At 32.2% G+C, this 16,764-nt stretch overlaps 1 protein-coding gene across 1 annotated transcript in view; it reads right to left on the reverse strand.

Moving 5' to 3' along the window:
• The window catches only part of LOC149548317 (DEAD-box ATP-dependent RNA helicase 20-like), a 79,355-nt gene extending 77,465 nt beyond the window's left edge, over window positions 1–1,890 (reverse strand). The window contains exon 1 of the mRNA XM_089792403.1: window positions 1,475–1,890. Within this exon, the coding sequence (XP_089648529.1) occupies window positions 1,475–1,795 (321 nt within the window). The 5' untranslated portion in view covers window positions 1,796–1,890. The remainder of the gene's footprint in view (window positions 1–1,474) is intronic.
• Window positions 1,891–16,764: the final 14,874 nt, after the last annotated feature.

Below are 16,764 nucleotides of genomic sequence, written 5' to 3' on the forward strand. Positions count from 1 at the left end.
ACTAATATCACAAAGATCCACCAAATTTCTCAAGAAACCCCAAATCGGGTATGCCAGAAATTGTGCCAAAAGCTTCACAGCTTCACCTATTATTAATAAATCTGAAATTGGACATTTTTACAGAAATTTCAGCAACATAACAGCTTACAAAATGACATTTCCAGATCCGTATATCCTTTACACAACAGTTCTCAAATGTAGGACAAAAACTATGCTCATCGGGCTCCTGAAATTAACACAAAAATGCCCGGAAACACCACAAAAACACTAATAATCTATCTCAGAAGTTTAATCACGTCCCAATACATATATTCAGCTCTATTTTAACACCTTAAAGTCTGAAATACAGCAACAACCCAAACTGATATGAAATACTCAACTGTAAACACCAAACTCATAGAAAAAAACACACCCGAAAACTCACAAATCTGCACTGTTCAGCACAAAGGCAAACTCTATATGAGCATGCACATGGAATGGCTTCAAACTCCCGTCCTTAGCCTTCTTGGAAACCTACAAACTCCCGTTCTTGGGTCTCCTTAGAAACCTGCAAACTCCCGTTCTTGGGTCTTCTTCTCCACAGGTTTGGCAGCCTCTGAATAATAACAAAGAATGAGCAAAAATCCAGTTCTCCAATCAGCCCAAAATGCCTCCAAACCCCTTAAAAGAGGGTATAACTGTAACTCACGTCCAAGAGAGGTTAATAAAACATATTTTAATAATAATTTTCATTTATTAGTCCAGCGGTTTCCAAAGATTAACACCCTTTTTTTGAAACTTCACTTTCTTGAGCTTGCCTGCCTTAGCAAAGATTATTATTTTTTTATTATTTGAAAAGGGGACATGACATTCTCCTTCTCTTTGTCTATTTTCAAAATACTGAGATGCTGTTCTCCTTCCATTTTTCAATCTTAAATTAAGTTTTAAGTTTCAAATCTAGGAGGATTTATTTTATTTTAAATCCCATTTACTTTAATCTCAGCTTAGTGTTACTACCCTGGGGTTGACAGGAGCCGTTGCTAGCACATTTGGACTTGCAACAATTATAATCAAATAGTGTGTAATGCAAAGGTAATTGCAATTGCAGCTAAGTCGAATATAATGCCCTGGATACAGCCTCACGAGGCTAGAGTTTTCTGTAAAAAAAATTGAAGCGTAAAGACGTAAGATTCATTTTAAGAAGAAGAAATTTATCTTAGGGTGCAAAAAATATGCAACAAAGATGAATTCGCACTTTCTTGGGCATGCTATTGCAAGTGCCAAGAACTGCTGCCCTCATAAGAAAGACAAGAAATCAAGCCAATGAAGTAATGAAATAGAAAATAAGGTAAAGGACTTCAAGTTTGATCCGCAATGAAATGTGGTGAAAAAAAATCTATTTTACAGCTAATTAGGGACTGAATTCTAGCAGCGCAAGACCTAAATTTTACTTCGAATAGTTCCAAAGAGCTAGTGCCAATAGCCTGAGTCATACCTGATCATTCTCGAAACGGCGAATGCGTTCGGAAGGCTGCCACTGGGGGAAGACAGCCTCGGGAATGGAGGAGCCTCGGGCATCCGTCTGCTGTCTATGAGAATAGCTAATGCCATTGCCATTACCGACTTCGCGAAGATTTGAACCCGAACTTCCTCCTCGTCTGTTCGAATTACTCTGGTAGTCTTTACTGCAACCAAAGCTTTTTCCTGAAGCGGAATAATGTCCGTCGAGAGATTTGGGCAAGCTACCATTGGCATTGACATTTGAAAGAGAAGCTGAAGCTGCTCCGCTTCTTTGGTGAGGTGGAACGTAAGGCATGACGACTACTGTAAATCCTTAGCAAGAATAGGTACAGACAAAACAAAACAAAACCCTTGAACTGGAAGGTAATGCATGCACAAAGGAATGAACACCGGTGGTAAATGTGAGTTTGGTGGTATAGATGGGTAGACGAGCGGTGATGATGGCTAGAGAACAATCATGCGTCATTCATGATTTTCAAAGTTTGAAGATGTAATTAAACAGTCTGCTATGGGTCCATCGAGGGGCTTCGCTTGAGCCTAGTGTACAGAAAATTTCACTATTTTTTCAACAATTAGGTCGTTTTGTGAATTTTAAAAAGAGTAGTTAAGATTAAAAGATTTAGTTAGTTACTTTGTTGAGGGAGGAAAGGAAAGGAGGGCAACTCTAATAGTTCTCAAATGGTGATGCTAACTCGAGGCATTGAGAGGCGCAGAGACCTGCATCGACTAACTCGACGCATTGAGAGGGGCAGAGACCCGCATCTGCTAACTGCTTGCTTGACCTACTATATTCTATGGGGATCTCTGCGGCGAAAGGGCCAAGGGCAACATTCAAAGGAGGATGATGGCAAGGTGCAAAACAAACAAACCCATTACTCTTAGAATCCTTTTTTCTCCAATCATTATTATTATTATATCACAATGGATTCTAGTCGTCGCAAAAAGGATTACAACAGTCAGTCACAAGTTGTTACAACAAATTGTACCCTAATACACAGTATCGATAAGTTTAAAGCCCCCTCTCATAAGAACATACACATCACAATGCATCTTTATAGTCTCTCCATACCAATTGCACTCTCAACAGTAATGAAGTAAGTGGAGCCTTCTAGAGACAGTGAAGCAAGACTCACTCATTGTCATCAACATAATAGCCATTAACTGAAACATTCCCAAAACTTGAAAAATTCAACATTGATAACAAATGATCTGGCATTATAGGAACAACATAATGCTTGACGAACAATAGTAACCATCGCCCTAACTTTTAGGGCATGTGATTACTTCTACAAATACCCAATTTTTATTTAGAAATAAATAAAAAATCATTGCCATTTAAAAAAATCAAAAATAGAAAAGATTCAATTTATTTGGCACCTTTAGAGTTGTAATACTGGTTTTCAATGGCGACATCTTCTTCATCCGGATCCTCATCAGAATACTCGAATCCATAATCCATTTTGTCCATGTCTAAAACGATCCCCGTCAAAAAAAGACACTTATTGAATTAGGGCTTTATTCATTAAAAATCAATTGAAGAATTTTTGCACAAAGGGTTTCAATGACTTTCTCATTCGCACTAGCCACAATAATTGAATTATAAGACTGAAAGAACAGAAAAATGTAGGGATTTTCAACAGTACCTGACATTCTAAACAGTCGAGCAATAAAAGAACTGAACAACAGAGAATAAACAAATAGAGGATATTTTGATAAGAAATCGTTCTTTGTTATAGTTACTGTTGATGCTGCTTAGAAAACCTACAATTTATAACGGTTAATGAAACCTCAAGGAGCCGAGACTTCAGTGAGCCCAAGCTACTTTATAACCATCACATAACAAAATTAATTTATTTAATCCATATATATAAAGAAGACATATTTGTTCAACCAAACCTAGCAAATACGATTATATCAAGGGCAAGATGAATATGAAGATTGAATCAAAAGTTAAAGTTGATTGCATATTGAGATATGCTTTCGAAAAACAGTGCCATTTCAATACAAAAGGCGCCTCATTATGAATCCATATGCAACAGTGACGGCCACCAAAAGAACAATATTAAATGATCAGCAAAAGTGGCTAACCTACATTTACCCCATGGCAAATTCGCATTCACCATAGGTTATTTGCAACTGGTAAAGTGGGAAAGATATAACTAAGTAGTCAAAAGAGTCAAAAAATGGATTACCAACCAATTTTCTTCCTTTTTCTTGGAAATTGATCTTTTGTCTTCTAACATTGTGAATCAAGGAGCTATTATAAACTTCTCCATCCTTGTGAGATTGTTAGATAATACTAAAAATTGATGCCTGGGCATTGGTCCCTTGGCGTTATCTGGCACAAAAGAATCCAAAACAGAAACTATTGCTGGTATTAATTGGATACAGTCAATATCTAAGATAAAGTGATGATTTTGAGAATGATATATGGGACACGACTTATCATGGTAATATATATATTATCTGTGGATGGAAAGTATATTCAGTCAACATGATATTATTGCATCTGTAGTGTATCTATAGTAATAATCCAGATTTATTGAAGGAACAACTCAGGGTATCATTAAATCACAACAGTGAGGAAGTATGTACAAATATATCTGCACAATAGAAGAGTTTAGAAAAGTGAGAATAATTCGTAGAGCAAATACATACACAAAATTCAAAAGGTATTATATCTTATCTATATTTCTTAATGTGCAGTACTGGAGAAGCCCAAGGTTGGTCATGTCAAAAGATTGGCATAAATTCTGTTTGATTCCATGAATTAAGATGCCAAACTGCCAATGATTATTAAATCGTCGGCATATATAACTAGAAGGATGATATCATTGCTAGTAGCCTTGACATAAAAATTTGAGTCAGAAGTCCTTTGAAAACCCTGATCTATGATGTATTTATCAATTTTCATGTACCATGCTTAAAGTAGACATGTACATTATTTTCCATTTGAGGCTATATCTAAATTATGGGAGGCAAAATATTAGTATCTGAATGGGGAGATTAGAAAGCTGACCAAAATTTGTCAATCTATTTGTAATTTATCTTAATTTTTCGACAGTGTTCAAGAATTATTTTGTTTTCTTGCAATTTCAGGTATGGATTTTACGATGAATTTTTGAGAAAATATGGAAATGCAAATGTATGGAAATATTTTACAAATCTCTTTGATTACTTGCCACTGACAGCCCTTATTGAAAGCTAGGTAAAGAAAAAGATATTATACACTATTTTGTTGGTACCCTGTGCAGCACAACAAACTTGTGATGTCTTATAAAAGAGGTGCATTTTTATTTTTTTGTCACATAGGTTTGAATTTGGTGTGTCCTTTATAAAGAGTACAAATTCTCTATTGTTAAATGAGATTAAAGGTGGCATTAAGTTATTGAAAAAGTTTGTAAAGTTGAATCTTAATAAAATTTTGAAAGGTAAGTTATAGTTGTGAATAATAGTAAGATATTTTAATGAATTTTTCTAAAATACACATTTTTAATCTTGATATTGAAAGGTAAATTATAGATGTGAATAATAGTAAGATCTTTTAATGAATTTTTCTAAAAGACACATTTTTAATCTTGATATTGAACATGATGATGAGGTAATGGTAGTAGTTCTTCTAAAATATTGAAATTCAATTAGCTCTTTGAGGTGTGGATTTCTTGAAGTTGAGGAAGGCCTTCAATTAATTATTAGTAGGCATTTAAAACCCATGATACAAGATTAAAATTAAAAGTATAGAAGAAAAGTTTAGAGGCTAGATGTTATTTTCAAATTTTTTATTTAATTTAGTATAGAAGTCATGGATATGTTAGTTAATAATGGGGTTTCTTAGTTTCATTTTATTGGTATTCTAAATGCAGCATCTTATATTTTTAAATGATGACAAGTTTAATAAAGAGCAAGTGATTTTAACCTATTTGTAAAATTTGTTGTTAGAAAAAATGTGGAATTGGACCCTTGACAAGAGAGGGTTATCTTCTCATCACTTTGTCTAATATATATGGCCTCGTGAGTATACTTAAGGTTCTACAAATAATACATTTCATGATTTACAAAAAGTATAACTTGTCATATAACATGCATAGAACTTGTCATATAACATGCCAATCAAACCATGCATGCAATAATATCATATTTATATCACTAACCATTCTTAACTCTAAATCAATTTTAAAGTGCATATGAAAACTTGAGAGTAAAAAAAAATAGATCTTAAAATCAACATTGTTAGATTTCCACAATCCAAATCAATGTTATGTAGCTTTAAGGGGATTTGATCATGTAGAAAAAATTTATGTTAGTATTTCAAATTGCATTCTATGATTCATCATCAAGGTGCAAGATAACATAAGGAAAAGAAAAAAATCTTAGATTGGAGACGAAGAATTTAATAAAGAGGAAAGGAGAAAGGATGGTAGGGGGAGGACACACAAACCAAAAAAGACAAGACCACTGAGCTGTGGAAATAATAATAATGAAATTGAAAATACACAACCCACGAATTAAAAGTAAATAGACCACACACAAGACCGAAAAAGACTAACATAGAATTGAACTAAAAATAAAAGCAAGAAAAAATACAAAATAAGACATAATAAAGCACAATAAGATAAGACACACCAAAATATATAAATGCAAATTAAAAATACAAACAAAAAATTAAAAAATAAACAAAAGTCTAAATGAGACACTAGTAAATAACTCTATCTAAAAATTAATTAAAGAACATGAACCAATGAATGTGAATACGAAAATATGTACACAAAAAAACATAGTTTAGCTAAATAGAAAGACATACGGAACAAGGGTAGGAAATTTGAACCATAACCCATGGTAAATTGCTAACGAAACATATAAGGGTTGGGATCAGCATTATCTATGATGGCACAAAAATGCACTTTCTCATAGAAAGAATATAAAGTATACAAGAGTAAAAACATGAGGACAAGGTGCATATATGTTACCCCATAGCCATTGTTGTTGGCATCCCCCCCTTCTCCCCACACACGCACAAAAAAAAACTCAAATGACTTGGTTGGTAACTGGTTAAAAATAGAAAGATTGAGAGGTTTGAGTGCACCATGACAAAAAAAGAGGAGGGAAAAGGAGCAAAGGGTTTCTAGGATATGCATCATCCTAATTACTTAAAAACCACCAAAATTTGTATCTAGATATAAAAGAGTTGCATTGGGACAATGAAACCCTCAACCTTCACCCATGTCTAGTTAGTAATGATCAGTTCACGTAGCTCATCTACTTTTGAACAACAACAAGTTCCTTCCTCTGCAAAAAGGTGTGGGGGTTTCTTACAATTGGCCCCTGATAATAAGAATCAAAATCATTATCATAATCAATTTTGACAAAACCCTAGTGTTAGCCCCAACTGATAGTGTTGTTAATGTATGTAAAAGAGTCATATCAATTGTTATGTTGTCATTGATGTGAAGCCTTAATTGGTAAGACATACTAATTTAGTAGAGTTCCATATCATTTGATTTGAATGAAAAGGATTTGAAGAAAGTATAATGATGTAAGTGATGATAAGTATATGGTATTCAATGGGAACTTGAAAGAGTTGGACTATGATAGCATAGTGTTGGTTTGATTGTTTTAATAAGAGTTGAAATCATGTGTAAACAAGTTTGCACAGAGCTAGCCAAGTTACACCGATCAACTAGGTGAAAGAAGAATCCAACTATTAACCGAGCTCATCAAGTGCCTAATGAAATGAAAAGGAAGTGTTAGTAGTAACTAAGAAAATTTAGTTTTGACTGAGTGTAGTATTGCTCAAGCATGATCTTGTGTTCATTGAGCAAGGAAGGGAAAGAATATAAAAGAAAAGATGGGATCCAAGGCCGACATTTGATGAAAATTAAGAATGTTTGAGAAGACTAAAGGTTAAGGACAAAGTTAGTTATGAGATCAATGAGTGGAGAAATTCAAGAGAGGTCTGATGAAGGAGATTTACTATTTTTAGAATGAGCACAAACTTCAAAGTGGAAGAGTATTAACTAAGGGACTAGATTGAATGAACCTGAGCTAAATGAAGATCTAACATATATGTTTAAGCGATAAAGTGGACGGATCAAATAGAAGACAAAGTTGGAAGATTATTATTTTAAGCGATGAACACGATATTCATTATTATTGATCAAGTTGAAGAAGAAGTTGACAACCAAAGGATAACCGAGTGAGTTGCATAGTGAAGATCAAGCAAGAGAAGTGTTAAGTAGATGAATTGTTGAGTGGATGAATCACAAAGAAAGATTTGAAGGGAGAAAGAGGAAAGAGACCAGAGTAGAACAAAGATCTGAACAAGCAAGGTAGTGCTAAACCTAACAGATCATTTCATTGTTCCATTCTAACCATTGCAGTAAAAATTCTCTTAACTAAGTGGACCTAACAATCTTGTGAAATCCTATATGGTAACATTCAATAGTATTGTTTTAAAGTCCTTTAGAGCATGCCACTCTATGGTAACATTCAATAGTATTGTTTTAAAGTCCTTTAGAGCATGCCACTCTATAGATTTTTATGAAGTTATAAGGTCTAGATGATCTTTGGTGAAAAACCTCTAACAAGGTCACATGTAATGATGTGTATGTAACCTTTAACAAGGTATATTGCTCCAAGCAGAGCTCACTTTAGAAGAGTGAAATTTTTGGCTTGTTGGTTCCCAGGTGGTTTTTCCCTTCACAAGGTTTCAACATTAAATACTTGTGTGAAAATTGTGTGGATGCTTATTGTGTTGCATATTATTATCATGTTTACTACTTGTTACTAATACTTGGTAGAAACTAGTAAAAGCTAGGAAGTTAACTCTGATACATGGTATATTGAGGAATAATAAGTTGATAGTATATTGCAAAGTATTCAATTACTTTGATCTTAATATCTAATGTGTTTATCAAGCTGATGAATTGAAAGTATAAGAAGTCAAGATTGTGAAAAGTAATTTTAAGGACATGTGAGATAGTTAATTTACCCCTCCCCTCTCAGTTATCTATCTAACACCTAGACCTAGGATTAAAAATATGGCTCCTTCACACTGTCAATTTGTTGTAATCAGGCCTATACAAAGAGAGAATATCAAGAAAAATCATATCAATGAATCCTCACACCAAAATAGAATCCATGCGCCTGCATTAATTGATTTAAATAGACCATCTAGGCAAAATCTCATACTGCAAACATAGAGGAAAAGGTTTTCATAGACATCGACAACTATATCACCAAAGGCATGTAGTCTCATTGCAAAACTTATGGTTTATTTATGAGATGATGTGATCATGGGATTCTTGGGGAACAATTAGTGAACTATCTCTAAGAAACCTATAAGGACAAGGTACATATCACTATCATGTCTGAAGATTTTTTCTATATCGATTACTACAATGTTAAATTAAAAAATAATTTCATGTTTGGTAAATACGCATACTATAAAGGGCATGATTTTGTACTGATGGATCGACAACCTAATTTTAACCCTAGCAATCTTAAATCATTTGAAGTATAAAGATTGATTATGTCCCTTAATCTTCCAGTAAAACTGATAAGTAATGACATAATAAGAAATATTAGCAACCAGCTAGAAGAAGTATTAAGGTTTGAAGAAAATTTTGCATCATATATCTTGATGTTGTTATAGAGATCAAGATGAATATAAATATAAGCTCGTTGAAAATTATTGAATTAAGAATGAAAATGCAATATACATTTTTAGCTTATATTTTTTTATGGGTATACTAGGTACAAAATAGTAACTAGGCCAAAGGTCATTTGTAGTAGGTTAGTTGAGATTTTACCCAAGATAAACAATGGAGTCAACATTTGCTTGAATATGGAAAAGGGGGGATTTATAGTAGGCTCTAAAAAATCTAACCAAAAAGAAGTTTTCATTAACCCATGTGGTTTGGAAGAAGTGAAAGGAGGGGAGATTGTAGAGTAAGGGAGCAAATCCTTCTCTAGTGGTGTGTGATGACGATAAAGACATGTTCCTCACCTTGAAAATAATAGCCCTTAACCAAATAAAGTTATAAATGAAGAGGTAAACAAAAAATCAAGAAAAGAAATACCTAAATAATTTACAGAAGCTATTGGAGAGGAACAAGGGACAACTAAAATATTTACCTTCTTTGATAATGACAAGGTTGACAAGGAAGTTATCATGATTGTGATCCTAGATATCATTGATTTGGAAGCCATGAAGGAAGTAGGAAGGGTAATTAAAGAGACAGAGATGCTCAGTATGGGGACAAAGGATAAGAAAATTGAGCTAGAAGAAAAGAGCATAATGGATAGAAGCTGAATGCCTAGTAAAGGAAATACTAACAAAGAAATCCTCTAGGACAAGATTGTCGAGGAAGTTGTTATTGAGGAAAGTAAAATGGTAGAATAAGAAGTTAATATTATAATAAACTATGTATTTAACAAGGTTATCAACAACCTTGCATGGAGAACTTTATGGATTAAATAGTGGATGAGGATGAAATGGCTTTGCAAAAAAGGGTGCTAATAGCAAAAATTACAAAATTAAAGAATGAACAATTGATAACGAAGGATGAATAAATGATAATAGAGATAAATAACAAGGAAAATGAAGTAGGGATGGTGATCATTAGTATCACACAAATTGAAGTAGGTAGGGATACGTTAGACTACATTAAGCAAAATAAGAAAAGAGGAAGTTATTTTTTGTTTAAGCTAATTAAAGACAATTTTACATAGGGACATACCAAGTTAACCTCTGTGGTTTATGCAGGAAAGAGGAAGGCCCTTACCACAGAGCCATGAAGCTCTTGACTTCAAATATTAGGGGAATGAATGCCTCAAGCAAACAATATATAATTAAATATTGCAACAATATCACTAATCTAGATTTGTTAATGATTCAAGAAACCAAATTGAATATAGAGGACATTGACACAATTAAAAAGAAAATGGTCTTTAGATCAATTGTAGGGTATGAAACAAATAGGGCCTCAAGAGACTAAAAGTAATATAAGACTTGAGATTTGTGATGTTTATTGTTGATAGTTGTATAAGTAACTAGATGAGTGGATGCGTGAATAATATAAAGAAATTAGCCATGAAAAAAATACTAGATTCCTATGCAAAGGTCTTGGAGTAGGAAATTAGCCATGAAAAAATATATTTTATATTCTTCAACTTTGATGAAAATACAAATAAAGGAGATAGGTTTGGTTTTGAATTTTAAAAAGGGTGAAATACCATGCATACATTTAAGGCTTCCCTTGGATAGAGGATGTAACTCAACTAAATTATGAGATTAAATGAAATCACAAATAAAGGATAGAACAAATTATTGGAAATGTAAGTGGCTTTCCTTCATTGAGAGGGGAAATATGTTACAATTTTCCTTATATATAATGTGTGTCTACCAAATCTCATGCATTAACCTCCATGTAGATAACAAGGATAAATTAAATAAACATCTAAGAATGTTCTTCTGGCAAGGAACTAGAGGAAAAAAATCACTACTCCCAACATGGGATAAGTTATATAGAACCAAGGATGAAGGGGGCACTAAAATAAAACATAAAGGAGAAAAGTAAGGCCATTGGGACCAAAAGTATTTGGAGAATGTATAAAAGCTAATATATAAAATGAACAGAAAACTTGTACCATAAATACCTAAATAACTAGGACTCTACCAATATTTTTCAGGGAGAAATGCCCACCATGAAGATCATGTATATGGAACTTCATGTTAGATTTCAAAAATGCCATTAATGAGAAACTAACATAGAATCTTTGGATAGGTGAGCATGCTCTATTTTGGTTTAACTCTTGGTGGGGGATATAAAGCTATAGAAAAATATATCCATCTTTAAAGCCTCTAAAATCCTTATGGAAAATAGATGGAGTATTTTTGTTAAGGGCTACATTGAAGTAGTTGAAGGGGATATATATAGATTATTTGAATATTCTTATCAAAGAGAAAGAAGAACTTAGTGATATCCTTAGAAAAAGAAGTATAAATTTCTATCTAGAGGAAGATAGATTGGTGCAGGATGACTCAAAATCAGGAGAATATAACACTAAGGAAGGTTATAACTACTTAATTGGAAGACAATAGAGCTAAAGACTAACATCAGTATCAAGTTATTCTTGGGATAAGTATTTTTTTCCTAAGGTGGGCTTATTTTCTTAGTGGCCCTATATAATAAAATTTTAACAACAACAAAATTTAGAAAAAATGGGATATGAAAGTCCTAGCAAATTCCCTCTTTGAGAGGAGGAAAAAGAGATTATTGATTTGCATACAATTGAGTTATAATTTTTTGAGTCAATGCTAGCTATAGTTATGTAATAAACTAGGATGGAGCTCTGCCTTTCCAAAATCTATCTTGGGTATGTCCAAGCCTACCCTCTCATTAAGAAACATTGCGTACATGGTGGACTTTGGAGATTATATACATCCATTGTCATTTCAAAATTATAGAAGGGAAAAAATAGGAGCATTTTCAAGGATAAGAAGATGGATTGGAAGCAACTTACAAACGAACTCAAGGCAACCATAATTGACACTCTTAACAATAGGATTATGAACCAACAAATAAAGGAGCTTGGGATGATCTATTGGGATAAGAAAATGAGAGGTATGTGGAGTGGGTTACAAATTCCTCCTTATGTGGGTCCTAGAGCAAAAGAGAGTGAGCCAAAACAAGCAGAGTGTGTGGAGAAAACCTCCAATGAAAGGACGGTTCAAGTTGAATTTTGACAGAGCTTAAAGAAAAAATCCAAACAAAGATATCATTGGATGTTTTCATTACAATAATGATGGGGTTGAGGTTTTTAGGCTGGATAAACTAATTGATAATTTTTTTTTAAATGGTTGAACTAACAACCCTTATAGAAAGGCTCCTGATATGTATAGAGATGAGGATCGAGAAGTTAGTCATTGAAGGAGACTCGACAATTATAATAAGGCATTAAGAAAATGATCCATAATAAATTGGAAACATAGTGTTAAACTCTCAAGGGCTCTCCACTTGGTTCAGTCCTTTGTGAAAATAACCTACAATCACATATATAGGGAAGGTAATTCCTGGGTAGTTGAAGTTTCTATTAGAGGGGAAGATGGAGACACTATTAGGTAGGAGCATTGCATAATCATACCATAACCATGGTAAAGGTAATAAGAACTTGTAGAAGGGTCATGTTGCCTTGTATCTTATAAAGAAATGATATTATACTCAAGACATAGGGTCAAACTTATAAATATCATTAGTGGAGAATTTGAATCACATTGAAATGCGCATACATAAATATGCTTATTGGGGAATTGAGGGAACCGTATCTTATAGTTAGGTTGTGTAAATAAGTTTAATTCAATACTACTTAAAATATGTGGATTAATATATATAGCATTAATATCTAGTAATCTAGATTTAGATGCAAAATGGCTCACACAATGTTGGCTTTTCAATATTGCTATAGTATATTCTATGAAAAACACTTGACAATGATTATTTATGGTGATATGCTTTAATGCATTTATACATATATGTGTACATACATTCACATATGGCTATATTGATACATACCTATAAGTAGGGTATTTGTACATAAAATATCCAAGATGTATATGTACACACACACACAAAGACTCACACAAAGTATATTCATCACTCTAGATTTATAGGTGAAGATTTTACAGTCTTTTATTGATGTTTTTTTTGACATAATGATTATTGAGGCTAAGAATTTTGCAATGCATGTTTTGATTTTAACTTTATTTTGTAATATTTTATTATGAAAGAATGACCTAATTATTGATGTTTTTTAGAGTTGGTTTGATGTTTGAACTACAACACGATTACTATGCCTATTTGACTCTCCAAACTATGGATTCAGTTGTCGTAAACACTCTGTATGTTCCTTCATTTGATGGTTAATTATTTATATCTCTTCTTTTCAATGATATTTAGTGTCAGACAAGATGAAATTATTTGTGAATCAAGCTTAGCAAGATATATGATGGATAGAAACATATCACACAACTTATTAGTAAATTAATTTGGGTAACCATATTATATTCAACACCATTATTATGTGTTGGTATTGACAAATTGCTCCTCAAATCTTATACTCTATTTTAAGATATTTTTGTGACAAATATAGAAATGTTAGCTCTTCAAAAGTCTCTTGAGGAGAATTAGACATATAAGTTTTTGGAACTTGATTTGATATTAAATTTTCATCAAGAAATTGGATAGAACTGTCATTATAGATAGGCATGATCAGGAAAGGGGAGGTGGAAGTGTCCTAAAGAAAGCAGACAAGCTAAAGGATCCCACTACGTTGACCAATAATTTCAATGTAAATGTCACTTGTAGTTGATATAGTTTTGTAATTTATAAACCTTTATCCTCAATAACAAAATGTAATAGGAAATGAAAGATATTGATTGTTGAATTAGACTAAAAATACAACTAGTAATGTGATATGTAAGTTGATGCAAGCTTAGAAAAAAAGCCTACATATGTTGAATATAGGATATGTATATATAAAAGTAAAACATTTAAACTTGTATATGAGGGCTTCCAGTCCTTGGTTACTAGCGACCCACATGGATAGAGAGGGATATGTAAACTAATGATTAGGATTTTTTTTTTAAAGAATTAGGTGAGACTAAATGTTTTCTTTACTCTATTATTTCCTACTAGTACCTGCACAAACAAAGATGCATTTAAAAAAAATTAAAAATTAGTAGAGATTATTGACCACAACCTCTTTGTACCATCTTAAAATGGAAGTACCCACCATTTAAGACCTTTTAGTACCCATCCTTTAGTGGCCTTATGTACCATGGATAAATTTGTTCTCAATCATTTCTTTAAATATTATGCCCTGTTTCTTTCCTTTCCATTGATGCAATTTTAAAGACCTTAGGGTTGGCTCCTTGTAGGCCAGCCATAGAATAGGTCAACCTATTTTATAGGGAGGTCAATTTTGTATCAAGTTTGTAAATTATAAAATTTGGTGACCCCATCAGCTTGCTTTGTTTTCGTGCTCAAAAACTAGTATAAAAGGAATCCTAGGCACCTCAATTTCACATCACATGACATCCACAAGCTATCCATGATCAATCACAAGCTATTAAGATAATCAAACAATTTCAAGCATTTAAACAAGTGGATTTTCATCAAGCATTTAAGGCATTCAAAGATTCAAGGATTCTTTGTGACTATTTCCTCTTCAAGATCTAGTATTTTTTTGGCCATAAGGGAGGAGATATACATTAAGACATTCATCATCTTATTTATTAATGCAAATTTACATCCATGGTTCCATGATGTGGTTTCGGTAAATCCATTGTATTTGTGGATATTTTCTACATCCTTCTTTGCAAATTCAACGTCTACAACATACAAGCATTACAAATCCTCATTGACAAGGGTTTTTTCAATCAAGGTGAATACTTACATTTGTCTTGCTTTCTTTAAATATTTACATTTCAATTTCAAGGTTTAATCCTTAATCTAGTGATTGACCAAGACAAACCCTTGTCTACCCAAAACAAAAAAGAATAGGATAGTAGATTTATGACCACATATATGGAAATCACTCACTGAAACATTTTTGAAGAAGTTGGGTTGACTTTGCTAATGTGTCCTGGGAACACAATGACTTCATTGTAAAGTATTTGGACATATTACTATTGTTTTATCCAGATCATTGCAAATGTATTAACATTTCCTCTTTGGTATATGTTTTCCAAGAACAATGGTCTCTCTCTTATACTATCAAAAAGACATGGAGAGACATGTGCCTTCATTGTTATTTATTTAATATAACAATTGATTATTTAACTATATATATGTATGTATGTATATTTATATGTATATATATACCTGAGATAGAATATATATATGTACATATATACATATATATATATGTACATACATATATACATATATATATATATATATATATATATATGTACATATATATGTATATATGTACATATATATATATATATATATGTACATATATATGTATATATGTACATATACATATATATATATATATATATATATATATATATATATATGTATATATATATATATGTATATGTACATATATACATATATATGTACATATATGTACACATATGTGCATATGTATATACATATGTACACATATATATATGTACATATGTACATATATATGTGTACATATGTATATACATATGTGTACATATGTACATATATGTATGTACATACATATATACATACATACATATATACATATATGTATGTACATACGTATATGTATATATGTACATATATATATGTACACATATGTACATATATATATATATATATATATGTACATATGTGTACATATATATATGTACATATATACATATACGTATGTACATACATATATGTACATATGTACACATATGTATATACATATGTACACATATATATGTACATATGTGTACATATATATGTACATATCTATATGTGTGTGTGTGTGTATATATCTATATGTGTGTGTGTGTGTGTGTGTGTGTGTGTGCGTGTGTGTGCGTGTGTGTGCGTGTGTATAACACTCTTTCTTAGCTAGGGAGGATAAATGCATAGTTATTACACCATTGGTAATATACAAAATGGAAAAAAAAAAAAAAAATATCTTTGATCAGAAGATATCCACCATTTTGTTATCATGAGTATTGGACTCTAGAATATCAACATATGATATTCACCAAGTACTCTAAGTAATGACCTGCGGAATATGAACTCATGATATTCACCAAGTATTCAATTTAAGGTAATGGCCTTCAAATATCAACGTATGATATTCACCAAATACCTATCATATATCTATACAAAAAACTCATAGATCGTCAAGGAATGACAAATAACACTTAGTTATTGATTTACAAGATATAATTTATCATGATCTGTTTCAACATTTACATAAAATGCATATCAAGATTTAAGTTATTTTAATATTATCACCTTCCAATAACTTTTGAAAATACAAGTGATAACCATTTGGAAGTTGTCACTTCCTCATGATGTACACAAGGGGTACATCCATTAAAATCATACAATCACACATATGGACTTTCAAACTCCTCTAAATATCAATCATCTGAGCTCCTCATCCAATGATGCTTTTGATGAAGAGTTAGACTCCCTCTAAATATAATATCAATCCTTCTATTGAGTGTCATGTTGGCACAATGACAATGACATAAATTTGTGAGAATCTCCCTCTTGA

The sequence above is a fragment of the Cupressus sempervirens genome, chromosome 7, assembly GCF_028749045.1.
Source record: "Cupressus sempervirens isolate cs-2001-9-10 chromosome 7, ASM2874904v1, whole genome shotgun sequence".
NCBI classification, from domain to species: Eukaryota; Viridiplantae; Streptophyta; class Pinopsida; order Cupressales; family Cupressaceae; genus Cupressus; species Cupressus sempervirens.